Source organism: Mustela lutreola, chromosome 8 (assembly GCF_030435805.1).
Source record: "Mustela lutreola isolate mMusLut2 chromosome 8, mMusLut2.pri, whole genome shotgun sequence".
In the NCBI taxonomy this organism is placed as follows: Eukaryota; Metazoa; Chordata; class Mammalia; order Carnivora; family Mustelidae; genus Mustela; species Mustela lutreola.
Window position 1 is genome coordinate 58,457,139 of NC_081297.1, and position 13,694 is coordinate 58,470,832.

At 43.0% G+C, this 13,694-nt stretch overlaps 1 protein-coding gene across 1 annotated transcript in view; it reads left to right on the plus strand.

Moving 5' to 3' along the window:
- The window catches only part of LOC131838637 (maestro heat-like repeat-containing protein family member 1), an 84,363-nt gene that overhangs the window by 23,264 nt on the left and 47,405 nt on the right, over positions 1-13,694 (plus strand). Inside the window, exons 14-19 of the mRNA XM_059185067.1 lie at positions 779-923; positions 2,961-3,004; positions 3,702-3,861; positions 4,373-4,425; positions 5,018-5,122; positions 11,453-11,569. Coding sequence (XP_059041050.1) covers positions 779-923; positions 2,961-3,004; positions 3,702-3,861; positions 4,373-4,425; positions 5,018-5,122; positions 11,453-11,569 — 624 coding nt within the window. The remainder of the gene's footprint in view (positions 1-778; positions 924-2,960; positions 3,005-3,701; positions 3,862-4,372; positions 4,426-5,017; positions 5,123-11,452; positions 11,570-13,694) is intronic.

Below are 13,694 nucleotides of genomic sequence, written 5' to 3' on the forward strand. Positions count from 1 at the left end.
CATCTCCTCCTCTCCTGGCTGCCCAGATACCCTGACCCCCAGATTGCATTCTCTCTGTCTCCCCCTTCCCCCCACTCCACCTAACCCCCTGTACTGTCCCTTCTACCCTCCCCCCTCTGTCTGTTCCCACTCGAGTGTCTGGGGCTCCTCTGAGGAGTGGTTCAGTGGAGCAGAGGGTCACTGGGTGGTAAACCTGGAGGCCTGAGCCTGGGTCTTGCTCAGCCGGTTTCTGGCTATAAAATCTCGAGTAAATTGCTCTCCAGGCTATAGTTTCTCCCAAAAAAAAAGACGGGCAATTATCCAACCTGCCCACTCTTAGCAGCCTCTAAGGATTCTTGGAGACTCTACGAGTTGTTGTGTGGGTCAGAGCTGAGTCAGGGGCCATGAGAAGCAAAGGACAGCTGTGATTTACTCTTCTTCCCAGACACCCCCCTCTCCCTCCCAGCAAGCTGTCTCCCCACGGCTAGCATGTCTTTTGCCCCCGGAATGCCCCCCTGTGAAGGCGATGACAAGTCACACAATTCCACATTTCAAGAAGCCCCTCTATTTAATCAAGTCCATCCTGTTGTAATTTTCATCAGGACCTTGGTTGTGTTTTACCAACATGTGGGGGGAAGGAGGAGAGGGAAGGGGGATTATCAGTGAGATGGAGGGGGCTGGGTATACAGGTCTCAAATGCCCCTGCTAGAAAGGAGGACAAAGTCAAAGGGTTAGAGAACTTATGATTGGGACTAATTTGGAGCTTGACATCGAATCCCCTTGCCACCTCTTCTGCCAGGTGTCCTTGCCCAAACTGATCACCTTGGCATGCCAGCCCAACAACACCTTGGCCTTCATGCTGCTGAGTAAGATAGCTACAGACATGGCTCTGAAGGCCCGGTCCCTGGGCCAGGTTCCCTATCTAAGCAGCTTCCACCTCAGTCGTAAGTACACAGGTCGAGGAGACTGTGGAGAGGGGGCAGTTGTGAAACAGGCTGCCACAGGCGGGAGGGGAGGGTGGGAGAGGGACTGGGACTCTGGAGGGGTGTGGGGAGAGGGTGCAGATCTGCTGGGAGGGCCACAAGGGCACAGCTGTGAGCCTGGGCCTGGACGGAGGGGGAAGGCAAAGGGTTAGGGCAGCAGCTTGATTCCATTTGGCTCTTCACATGGATGAAAAGGGATTCTTCTGGAAGAGAGGCAAGATCCACCCCTCCACCCCCACCCCAACAGATCCTTTTTCCTCTATTCCTCTACTGGAGTAGAGATGCACAAACTTTGTTGTTAATTAAAAGTAATGCGTACACAGACATTCCTGACCCTTAGTTCTTTGCCCCGACTCTGAGCCTCACTCTTTGCTCACCCAATCCCTGACTGCTACTTCCAGGGAGAGTCAGAGTCGGGGTGAGGCTATCTGTTTGGCACATTACTTGGGGTGTGTGGGAGTTTGTGTGTTTGGAAAATAAGCATTGTCTGTTAGGGTTTAAAAGGTGGAGAGGTAGCAAATGACTTTCCCAGTGTTGAGAGTCCTGATTATAATCAGTGTAAACAATAGATATTTAAAAGGTCGACCTAGGATTTTCAAATATGAAAGGCATGAAAATGTGTGCCTGGATAAGAACTTCTCAGGATAGTGGGAGATCCTTTCAAGGTATAAACTAATAGGACACACTCACGAGTGGTGACTGTTTACCATGCTTCCGCTGGACAATGCCTTTCTTCCCTAGTCTGTCTCTTTATTTGAATATTTTTATTGTGGTATAAGTGACATACAGTGTTCTGTATGGGGGCTCCTGAGTGGCTCGCTCAGTTAAGTGTCTGCCTTTGTCACAGGTCATCATCTCAGGGTCCTGGGATCAAGCCCCGTGTCAGGTTCTTGGCTCAACAAGGAGGTTGCCTCTCCCTTTTCTTCTCTCTCTCTACTCTCCCCACTCAAATAAATAAATAAATAAATAAAACCTTTAAAAAAAATCTTTAAAAATATTAGTGATCTGACGATCTATACATTACTGTATGCTCACCATGGTAAGTGTTGTCACCCTCTGTCACCACAAGTGTCATCACAAGATTACTCATTACATTCCCTATTCTGTACTTCTCATCCCCATGACATTTATTTTATAATTGGAAGTTTGTATCTCTTACTCCCCTCTACCTGTCTTGCCCATCCCTCCCCTCTGACCACCATCTGTCTGTTCTCCATATTTATGGGTTTTTTTGTTTCTATTTTTGTTTGTTCATGTGTTTAGTTTTGTAGATTCCACACATAAGTGAAATCATACGGTATTTGTCTTTCTTTGTCAAACTTCTACCTAGCATAACATTTTCGAGTTCCATCCAAGTTGTCATAAATGGCAAGATATTCTTTTTATAGCCAAGTAATATTCCTTGTATGTGTTTGTCTGTGTGTACAGACCACCTCTTCTGGAGCCATTCATCTATCGACAGACACTTGGGCTGCTTCCATGTCGTGGCTCTTGCAGTAAATAGGCTGCAGTAAACAGAAGGGCACCTGTACCTTTCCAAATTAGTGTTTTTGTTTTCTTTCGGTAAATGCCCAGTGTGGAATTACTAGATTGTATGAGATTTCTATTTTTAGTTTTTTGAGGAAACTCCGTACTGCTTTCCACAGTGGCTGCACCAGTTTGTTTTCCCTGCAACAGTGCACGAGGGTTCCTTTTTCTCCATATTCTTGCCAATACTTTTTATTTTTGTCTTTGATGATAGCCATTCTGACAGGTAGAAGGGGTGTGTGTGTGTGTGTGTGTGTGTGTGTGTTTAATACTGAAAATGGTCTGTTTTTAGGGTAAGTCAGAATGTCACAATCCCCAGAGCAATGGCACCAATAATCACTCTCCACTTTGCTTTTACTCCTGCCCTGAAGAATGGGTGGTGGGCTGTTGGGTGGGAGAAGGGACTGAAAGTTGGGCATCCTGGAGCTGATACTGACTCTGTCCTCTTCTTTTATTCTCTCTTTAATTTAGCTACCCAGTTCATCTCCCCACAGAAACTTCTGACCCATCTTGTGGTAAGTGATAAATGTAGAGGATGAATACTGTCCATCCATCCGTCCATCTCTTCATTCCACAAATAGTTGAGTACTAGGTTATTCCAGGCATTGAGATGGGCATCTAATAAGGGGCAGGGTCAAAGAGCATAGGGGCTTTGGGGAGAGATGATCAAACAGCTTGGGGCAGGGAATTGGGACCATAGTGCTGACACCTGAAGTGAGGAAGTGGTGAGGCTGGGGAAGGTCTGACCTGTGTCCTACGTAGCCTTATAGTGAGCTGTTCTCTGCTGATCTTGGGAAAGTCTGCATGCCTTTCCAGATCTCATTTTCTCAGCAAGAATGCTGTGAGAATGTTCTAGACATTATGAAAACTTTGAAAGACAAAGTATAGAACTTCCCTTGAAGTGTTCACAGAGTTAGTGGGAAAGACAAGCCTGGGAATAACCACCCAGAATGCAGTGTGATAGATGCTAGTAGAGGAATACGTAAGTTATGACAGAATCTTAGTAGAGCAAGGGGAAGACTTGGTCTCCAGGATTCAGAGAGGAGGCAACATTTTGAGAGCACCATGCAGAATATGTAGGAGTTCACAGGTGGAAAAGAATAGGAAGGGTCTAAGCCTCAGCTCCACCATTCTATGAGTTTGTTCTGATTTTCTTCCTTCTCTTCCCTTCAATCCTTTCTCTGCCTCCTGCTTGCTTCTTTCGCTTCCCAGGTGTTTGCCCTGAAGTCCTATAAAGAAAGGGAGCTTGGGATAAGCTCTCTAAGGCTACTACATGCCCTGCATCCTATCACCTCCTTGCACCCTGTTATCAACTCAAATGTGGGCCAGCTGTGGATGAAGGAGATTCCCCAGATGTTGCAGATTCTGGATGGTGAGGGGTTGGCTTCGAGGTGGGAGGAATGGAGCTGGGGCATTGGGGCAGAATCCGAGATGAAGTCCTGAGGTGCAGGATGGATCTTCCCTGGTGTAAGGAGCACCAGGACCAGTCTCTGTCTTTCTGAGATGCCGTTTGGGTAGGTCTGTTTGTTTGGACAATGTTCTGCACTGAACAGATATGCAGCCCAGAGTTCTGTGCCTCCAGATTTCCCAGAACGCTCTTTCTTGTGCTCAGAGGATCGGGAAAGAGTGTGGGCTTTGGAACCAGAGACCCAGGTTCCTATCCTTGCTCTAACGTTTGCCAGCGGGGTATGTTTGACCTTTGAAAAGTCATACATTTCCTGGAGCCTCTGTAAAGAAGGGGGAACAATTATCTTGTAGGATCGCAATCCAAATTAAATGAGATGATGGGCAAAAACCTGTTGGAATGGTGTTCCAATGTTGGTTCTTTTTCCCTGGCTGGGGCCTTCTGGTCTGCAGGTCCCTATAACTCTCTTCTTTCCTAGATCACACTGAGAAGAATCTGGATCAGGAGGAGTGGGAGGACAGGCTGCTCCAGGTACGCACTCTAAGAGACATACCATTCTCCACACTTGCCTTCCTTCCCCTCTTTAGGATCCTTAAGGAGAAGAGGCCCCAGACCCCCTGAGCTAGAGACATGATCAAGGGACCTCCCTACTCAAGAGGACCTCTTTCTGAGGTTCTGAGAGGACTCCCGGCCTCTACATTGGACCTTATCCTACATTCCACACCCTCAAAATTGTACTGTCCAGAGAGAGTATGGGAACGGGGCCCTAGCTTTGTGTCCTTGGGCAAGTAATTTAGCCTTTGCCAGCCTCAGCTCCTTCATCTGCAAAATGGAAATAACTTCCATCTCCCAGAATTAAATAGGATAATACAGGAAAAGGAGAGCCTTGCAAACTGTAAAGGGTTTCACACATAGAGTTGGTAATACCATCATTGTCCCTATATTGTTATTCTTCAGCCCTAACTAACCCCCCCTATGTATTTCAGCTCTTCCCCATTTCTTGAGCTCTTTTTTCATATTCACAGACCATACCCCCTTGTCTCTTGCTTCTTTCTGACCCACTTCCATGAGGCAGAAAAGCCCAGCCACTGCTCTGTGTGGTCCTCTTCTCCCTTCCTCTTAGTTTTCAAGTCGGTCGTTACTGGCCATCAATGATGACAGCTGGCTGGAGCAACTCATCAAGGTTGTCTTGGAGAGGATAAATTATTTCAGCGATGGTGAGGAGAAGGTGTGTGTATGTGCGTGCACGTGCGCAGGTGGGCATATCAGGCAGCTGGTGGTAGTTGCAAGGAGGGAAGTGGGGGTGGAGGCTGGTGTGGAGGAGTTTGGTGGGGAAGGAATACAGAAATGTACACGAAGGACAGGCCTTGTGGGAAAAGCCAGCCCATGTTTCTGGGCCCCGGGGAATGGAAGGATGGAGCGTACCAGGAGCTGGCGGTCACACAGAAACAGCAAAAATAATCAATATCTTAACATTTGCTTAGTGTTTAAGGTGTCTTGTTTTGTTTTTGTTTTTGTTTTTTAAGATTTTATTTGTCAGAGAGAGAGAGAGTGAGCACAGGCAGACAGAATGGCAGGCAGAGGCAGAGGGAGAAGCAGGCTCCCTGCTGAGCAAGGAGTCCAATGTGGGACTCAATCCCAGGGCGCCGGGATTATGACCTGAGCCGAAGGCAGCTGCCCAACCAACTGAGCCACCCAGGCATCCCCTATTTAAGGTTTTATCAAGAGCTCTGCCATCTGTTGTCTTAACTGAACCTCCCAGTCATTCAGAGGTCAAAGAATAGAGCTGGTATTTTGGTGCAGTGGAAAGATCATTGACCTAAGGGTCAGATTGAAGCAAGTTAGTTCAAGTAATATTTGAGGTCATACTATGGATTCAGGAGTATATGTGATGTTGGGGTTGCAGAGCTGACTAGGAAAGGGGCTCCTTTGCTCACAGACCTCAAGGTCTGTTCTGGTGAAGGCCTCGTTCCTGTCCTGGCTTTTCCTGCACTCCTGGTGCAGTCTGGGTCAACTGTCTTAGCCTTTGTGAGATTTTAGTCACCTCACTTGGGCAGTGGCAGAAATGACTTCTGATCACAGGAGAGTGGGTGAGGATAGACAAAGACACCTGTGCAGTTGCTTTGTAAAAGTCAAAAGACCAAGTAACAGACAACTCATTATCCTGACTCCCAGATGGAGAGACATAATCTAGAGGGATTTAGATAAGCAATTTATTGGTAAAATTGGCACCTGAATCCAGGTTTCTTCATTTTTAATCTTGTTTTCCTGTTGCCAAGCAACATTTTATTTGGGCTTTGAGGGACCTCCAGAGAAGAGGCCTTATTTCCAAGACTGAATATTAGCTCTTTAATTATTAACAAATATTTATGAAGCACCTGCTATGTGCAAAGCTTTGTGGATGGAAGAATGAAGCAAGCAGGGATCCTGATCTTATTAATTAAGTTATTAAAAATATGTACAAATGCTTATGGCATAGCAGGCATGAACTAGGCACAGGGTACTCACATAAAAGGCACAGACTCTGCCTTCAGGAAATCACTGCTTGAGTGAACAGAGGAGAGAGTGGATTATTATAAGTGCGGTAATTGTCGAGATTGGAATGTGCACTGTATGCTTGGGAGCAGAGGGGAGAGCTATTTTCTTGGCCCGATCGGGCTGGCCAGAAAAACTTTCTCAAAGGTGGTCTACCATCTCATTTCACTTAGGACTGTCCTGGTTTTAGCTTTAAAAGTCCAGCATACTGGGGCGCCTGGGTGGCTCAGTGGGTTAAAGCATCTGCCTTTGACTCAGATCATGATCTCAGGGTCCTGGGATCAAGCCCCGCATTGGGCTGTCTGCTCATCAGGGAACCTGCTTCCACCGTGCCCCCCGTCTGCCTCTCTGTCTACTTGTGATCTCTGTCTGTCAAACAAATAAAATCTTAAAAAAAAAAAAAAAAGAAGAAGAAGCAGATGCAGAAGTCCAGCATACTAGGAAATGCCTCAGTACTGGGAAAACTGGGAAGATTTGTCACTCTACAGACAAATGATTAAGTCTGGGAAGATGAGTAATGTGCCAGCTAAGCAGAGAGCCAGGTGCCTCAGGTCAGGTTTCATAGAAGCAGAGCCCAAGGTGAGGGTCCTTGTCAAGTGATTTGGCAAGAAAGAAGCTGTGGTCAGGTAAAGAACGCAGGATAGAAGAGGAGAGGCCAAGAAAGGACGTGGGGAGATCTGGATGGAAACTACACTGTAGAGTCTATCCTGCTTAGAGACAAGTGAGAAGGGATGGCTTTTGTACCTCCCCACCCCTCCACCTCTCTGTCACCAGTGCCAGGCTTCTATGGTTGTTAAGGGGCAGGGATGGGAGAGAGAAGAATATAACTCTCAGGCGTCTCCAGACAAAGGGATCCAAAAAGACTGCAGGTGGGAACAGCTCACAATGGTGCCCACAGCCAGGGAAGGGAAGGAAACTTCAACTCTGGATAAGGCTTGAAGAGCATCTGCTAGAGGAAGAAAAAGTGCCCGTCGAGAGGGGGTTCTAGGGCGAGAGCTGAAACGTTCCTTGAACATGTGGTATACCCTTTTTGTCTACTGTGTCAGGCACTCTGTAAGTACTGGAGTAGAGCAAAGAACAAGACGTACACTGCTCCTGAGCCTGCTTTATCACTGGAGATGAGAGGTTGGGGCGAGTTAAGAATTAACCAAACAAATGCATAAATAAGATGACTAGTGACTGTGATGAAGCCTTGAATGAAAGTATCAGGATGGTGAGCTTAGAGAGGATTTAGGAGGTCAAGGAAGGTTCACTGAGCCAGGATCAGAAAGATGAGAGTGAGACAGCATTTTGAAGAACCCAGGGAAGATTTCAGACAGGGGAAATGGGAAATATGGAAATCGTGAGGCAGGAAAGTGTTTGAGTGCATAAATATGGATATTACAAGGTAGACAGGGCAATGCACAGTAAGCAAGAATCAAGGCTGCTAAAATTCAGAAGAGGGAGACAGAAAGACTACATAAAAATACTTTTTTTGATTATGCTATTTTGATTTTTAAATTATGCAAATTTAAGGAACTTTTTTTTAAAAAAAGATTTTATTTATTTATTTGACAGAGATCACAAGTAGGCAAAGAGGCAGGCAGAAGGAGAGAGGAAGAAGTAGGCTCCCTGCCAATCAGAGAGGCCAATGAGGGACTTGATCCCAGGACCTTGAGATCATGACCTGAGCCAAAGGCAGAGGCTTAATGCATTGAGCCACCCAGGCACCCGGAACTTTTTATTTTTAATTTTTTCAAGTGAAATCTTTGCTCTTAAAATTTATTTATTTATTTATTTGTTTGTTTTAACTTATTTTTTCGTTCAAGTATAACCAACAATGTTATATTAGTTTCAGATGTACAATATGGTAACTCAACAATTTTATACATTTCTTGGTACTCATCAAAGTAAGTGTACTCTTAAGTCCCCATACCCACCTTCCTTCTGGCAACCACCAATTTATTCTCTGTGTTTAAGACTTTTTTTTGTTGTTGGCCTCTTTTTTTCTCTGTTTGTTTGTTTCATATCTGAAATTCCACATCTGAGTGAAATCGTGTCGTATTTGTCTTTTTCTATTTCACTTAGCATTATACTCTCTAGATTGACCCGTGTGGTTGCAAACAGCAAGACTTCATTCTTTTCATGGCTGATAATATTCCATTCCATATCTTTATCCATTCCTCTGTCAATGGACTGGGTTGGTTCCATTTCTTGGCTATTGTAAATAAATAATTCTGCAATAAACCGAGGGCATATATCTTTTTGAATTAGTGTGTTCATTTTCTTTGGGTGAATACCCAGTAGTGAAATTGCTGGACTATGTGGTTAGTCTATCTTTAGTTTTTTGAGGAACATTTGTACTATTTTCCACAGTGGCTGTACCAGCTTGCATTCCCACCAACAGGACACAGGTTTCCTTTTTCTCTCCATCTCCACAAACTCTTGTTATTTCTTGCGTTTTTATCTTTAGCCATTTTGACAGGTGTAAAATGATATGTCATTGTGGTTTTGATTTGCATTTTCCTGATAATTAATGATGTTGGGGATCTTTTCGTGTGTCTACTAGCAATCTATACGTCCCCTTTGGAAAGATGTCTATTCAGGTCCTTTGACCATTTTTTAATTGGATTATTTGCTTTTTTGGTGTCAAGTTGTACAAGTTTGTTTTTTAAAATATATTTTGGATATTAGCTCCGTATCAAATATAACATTTTCAAATACTTCTCCCATTCAATAGGTTATATTTTTGTTTTGTTGGAGGTTTCCTTCACTGTGTAGAAGCTTTTTATTTTGGTGTATTTCCGCTTGCCTGAGGAGACATAGCTAAAAAAAAAAAAAAAAAAAAAAAAATGTTCCTATGGCTGAAGTCAAAGAAATTACTGCCTATGTTTTCTTTTAAGAATTTGTGGTTCCAGGGGCACCTGGGTGGCTCAGTGGGTTAAGGCCTCTGCCTTCATCTCTGGTCATGGTCTCAGGGACCTGGGATGGAGCCCTGCATCGGGCTCTCTGCTCAGCGGGGAGCCTGCTTCCTCCTCTCTCTCTCTGCCTGCCTCTCTGACTACTTGTGGTCTGTCTGTCAAATAAATAAAAATCTTGAACAAAAAAAGAATTTATGGATCAAATGGAGACAGTTATGTTTATGTCTTCAATCCACTTTGAGTTTAGTTTCGTGTATGGTGTGAGAAAGTGGTTTAGTTTCATTTTTTTTTTTGCATGTGGCTATCCAGATTTTATAACACAATTTGTTGAAAAGACTGTCTTTTTCCCATTATATATTCTTGCCTCCTTTGTCATAGATTAATTGACCCACCATAAAAAGCATGGGTTTGCTTATGGACTTTCTATTCTGTTACATTGATTTATGTGTCTGTTTTTGGCCAGTACCATACTGTTTTGATTACTACAGCTTTGTAATAAAGTTTGAAATCTGGGACTGTGATACCTCTAGCCTTGTTCTTCTTATCCAAGACTGCTTTGGCTATTTGGATTTTTTGTTTGTTTACTTTTTTGTTTTTTTATTTGTCTGTTTTTTGTATTCCAGACAAATTTTAGGATTATTCTAGTTCTGTGAAAAATGTTGTTGGTATTTTGATGGGAGTTGCCTTAGTTTGTAGATTACTTTGAGTAATATGGACATTTTAACAATATTGATTGTTCCAATTCATGAGCATGGACTATCTTTCCATTTTTTAGTGTCATTTTTTAGTGTCATTTTTAGTATCTGACCCTGATCAAAGTCAGATAAAGGCATTATAAAGAAAGAAAACCACAGGCCAAGATCTCTGATGAACATAGATGCAAAGATGCTCGGCAAAATATTAACAAACAGAATCCAAAATCATTCGCCATAAACAAGTGGGATTTAATCCAGGGATGTGAGGGTGGTTCAGTATTCACAAATTCATCAACATGATAGGTCACATTAGCAAGAGAAAGGATAAAAACCATATGATCATCTCAATAGATGCAGACAAAGCATTTGACAAAGTACAATATCCATTCATGATAAAAACTCTCAGCTGAGTAAGTTTAGAGAGAACATACTTCAACATAAGAAAAGCCATACATGAAAAACCCAGAGCTAACACCATACTCAATAGAGAAAAAGTGAGAGCTTTTCCCCTAAGATCAAAAAACAACGTAAGGGGGTCCATTCTCACCACTTTTATTCAACATAGTAGTGGCAATCCTAGCCATAGCATTCAGACAAGAAAAAGAAAGAAAAGTCATTCAAATTGGCAAGGAAGAAATAAAACTTCCACTATTTGCAGATGACATGATGTTATATACAGAATATCCTAAAAACTCCATGAAACTGATAAGTGAATTCAGTGAAGGATACAACAGTAATATACAGAAATCTGTTGCATTTCTTTACACTTAATGAAACATCAGAAAGAGAAATTAAAAAAATAATCTCCTTTACAATTGCACCAAAATTTGTAAAATATGTATAAATAAACTTCACCAAGAAGGTGAAAGATCTGTACTCTGAAAATGGTAAAACATTGATGTAAGGAACGTTTTATTTCCTAGCTGGAAATAGGAATTATATGAATCAGGGAAAGTTCCTAAAGGGATGATCTGTACCCTAAGATGCTGAGAAATTAGAAATACAGCTTTCGGGGCACTTGGGTGGCTCAGTGGGTTAAAGCCTCTGCCTTCAGCTCAGGTCATGATCCCGGAGTACTGAGATTGATCCCCGCATCAGGCTCTCCACTCAGCAGGGAGCCTGTTTCCCTTCCTCTCTCTCTCTGCCTGCCTCTCTACCTACTTGTGATCTCTGTCTGTCAAATAAATAAATAAAATCTTTAAAAAAAAATAAATACAGCTTTCTCTTATCTCTAGCTTTAGCCCCTGCTGTCTAGGGTTACTGTCTTATCCAGATGACCCCCAAAGAACAGAGGGCCAGTGTGGAGGATAGGGCAGTGGGGAAGATGCTGGTTGACCATTTCAAAACCAGTTTGGGTAATGGCTATTCCCCAAGCTACCCTAACTTCATTCCAAGCTATGCATGACCCTGCCTTTTCACCCCTCCTAGGATTTCCTGTATAAATTCTTTGGATTTACCTTGCGGACCTCAAGGAATATGAAACTGGTGAAGATGATGCTTTCCTCTATCCTACAAAGTGTCCATGAAGACCTGCAGGAGAGGGAGGTGAGGTGGAGGAACTGACAAAGGGGAAAGAAACATTTTTCCTTTAAAAGGCAGGATGACAAAGTAGTTAAAAGCTGAGATCTGGCAAGCTAGAAAACCTGTTGGAATCCTAGGTCTGCCACTTTCTCACTGTGTGCCCTTGGGCAAGCTATTTACTATTATTATTTTATTTTCAGGAAGTTGCAGTTATGCGCATTTACCCATTTTCAGGGTGTACTACCTAAAAATAATGATATTCTCTTACATAATCAAAGCACAGTGATCAAAATTAAGAAGTTAACATTGCTACAGTACTATTATCTAATTTATAGACCTTATCTGAAAATGGCCAATTGTCCTGCCCATGTTTTTTTAGAGCAAAAGAAAGACATTTTTTTTTCCTCTGGTCTGGGATCCAAATTAGAATCAATTTATCATTTAGCTTTAATATTTTTCAATTAGCAATAATCGCGCCTCAGATAAACCTCATTGGCTAGCTTTAATATTTTTAATCTGGGACCACTCAACATTTACTTTTCATGATCTTGACATTTAAAAATGTATGGACCATTTGTTTTGAAGAATGTAGCTCATTTTTTTGTTTGTCTCCTTCATGATTAGGTTTAGATGATCTATTTCGTGTGGGAATACTATGGAATCTGTGTGTCATGGGGTGTTTTTCGGTATTAAAAATATACAAGCTCCGAGAACAATGCCTGGGACACAAGCCCTCTCTAAGTGTTGCTTACTGGTAGAATTGGTGGCTGTCCTCTCAAGCATCCCCTCTCCAAAGCCCCTTCCCTGCCAGATTCTCACAGAATTCTCACAGAAGCACCCATCACCATCATGACTATCATCAGTTATATTCCAAGCCCAAGGTTGGAACAGTATCACTGAGGAGACAGACTTATATAGGAAGAAGAGAGCTGGCTACACAGAATAGCCTTACTAAAGGCAACATGAGTGGTAACAGAGATATATAGTGGCTGATGTATGGAAGGGTGAGGACTTGGGCGAGTTGGGTCTAGATTAGGAGAAGGGAAGTGGGTATTTCTACTTGACATAATATTCCAAGACAAGAACTTTTGGGAGCATGTCTACAGAATAGTCAGTGATATAATGGGACTATACCAGGGAAGTACAAATGACATCTCTGCCAACACCTGGGGACAGATTGGATACAGAGGGTAATGATTAAGAGGGCAGAGGATGTTCAGGATAGTTCCCCGGTTTCTGGCATGCTCAGCTGGGAGGTGGTGCCCTTCACTGAGATCAGGAAAGGAAGACATAATGGGGAGGAAGATGATGCATTCAGATTTTGATGGGGAGACATCAGGGTGCCCCTGGTAGGGAGCCAGGTGGAGATGCTCAGTATCCACCTACAGTATTTTTCACTTAGTTGTCCTTCTACTATGTCCCACAAGACAAATGCAGGAACTCCCTCCTTCCTCTCTCCCCAGCCCTGGACAGGTGCCCTTTCCACCTGCCCCTTTTGGTCAGTTACTGCTATTTCTTGTTCTCCTGAGTTAGAAATATTGGCATTATCTGTATGTCTTCTCTCTTTTCCATTTCCTCTGATTATCCATCCAATCCTGTTCGTAACGTGCCTTGGTTTTGTTCTTCCCTTCTCTCCCATCCTCAAAACCCTTCTCTGAATTACTAGTGCATATAAATCTTCTGTATTCTGCAGTGTTTGATTTGATACTCCTAAGGTTTTGCAAATCTGTGACTCTAATTTTTCATAGTCTGTGATAATTTGCTTCTTCCCACCCCCAGGCATTAAGTACCAAACAAATCTCTACTGAATTCACAGATGAATTCATATACATGAGGACCCACTGTTCACAAACGTTATGCAGGGTATGGTTCTCCTCTGGTCCATGATACTCAGGAAAGGCTTTTCTGGTTGTTGTCAGTTAGTATGAAAAATAAAAAAAAAATCAGACTCTTTAATTTTGACATACCCTGTGCCTCTTTATATGTCTGTCTATCTATCTAATCATCTATTTTCTGGAGGTTTTTTAAAAATATTATAAGTCTGATCTTTAATCCCCATCTCCTATTTCCCCCATTGCCTCACCAACCTCCGCTCTGGTCGTCATCAGTTTGTTCTCTGTATTTAAGAGTCTGTTTCTTGTAATTTGCT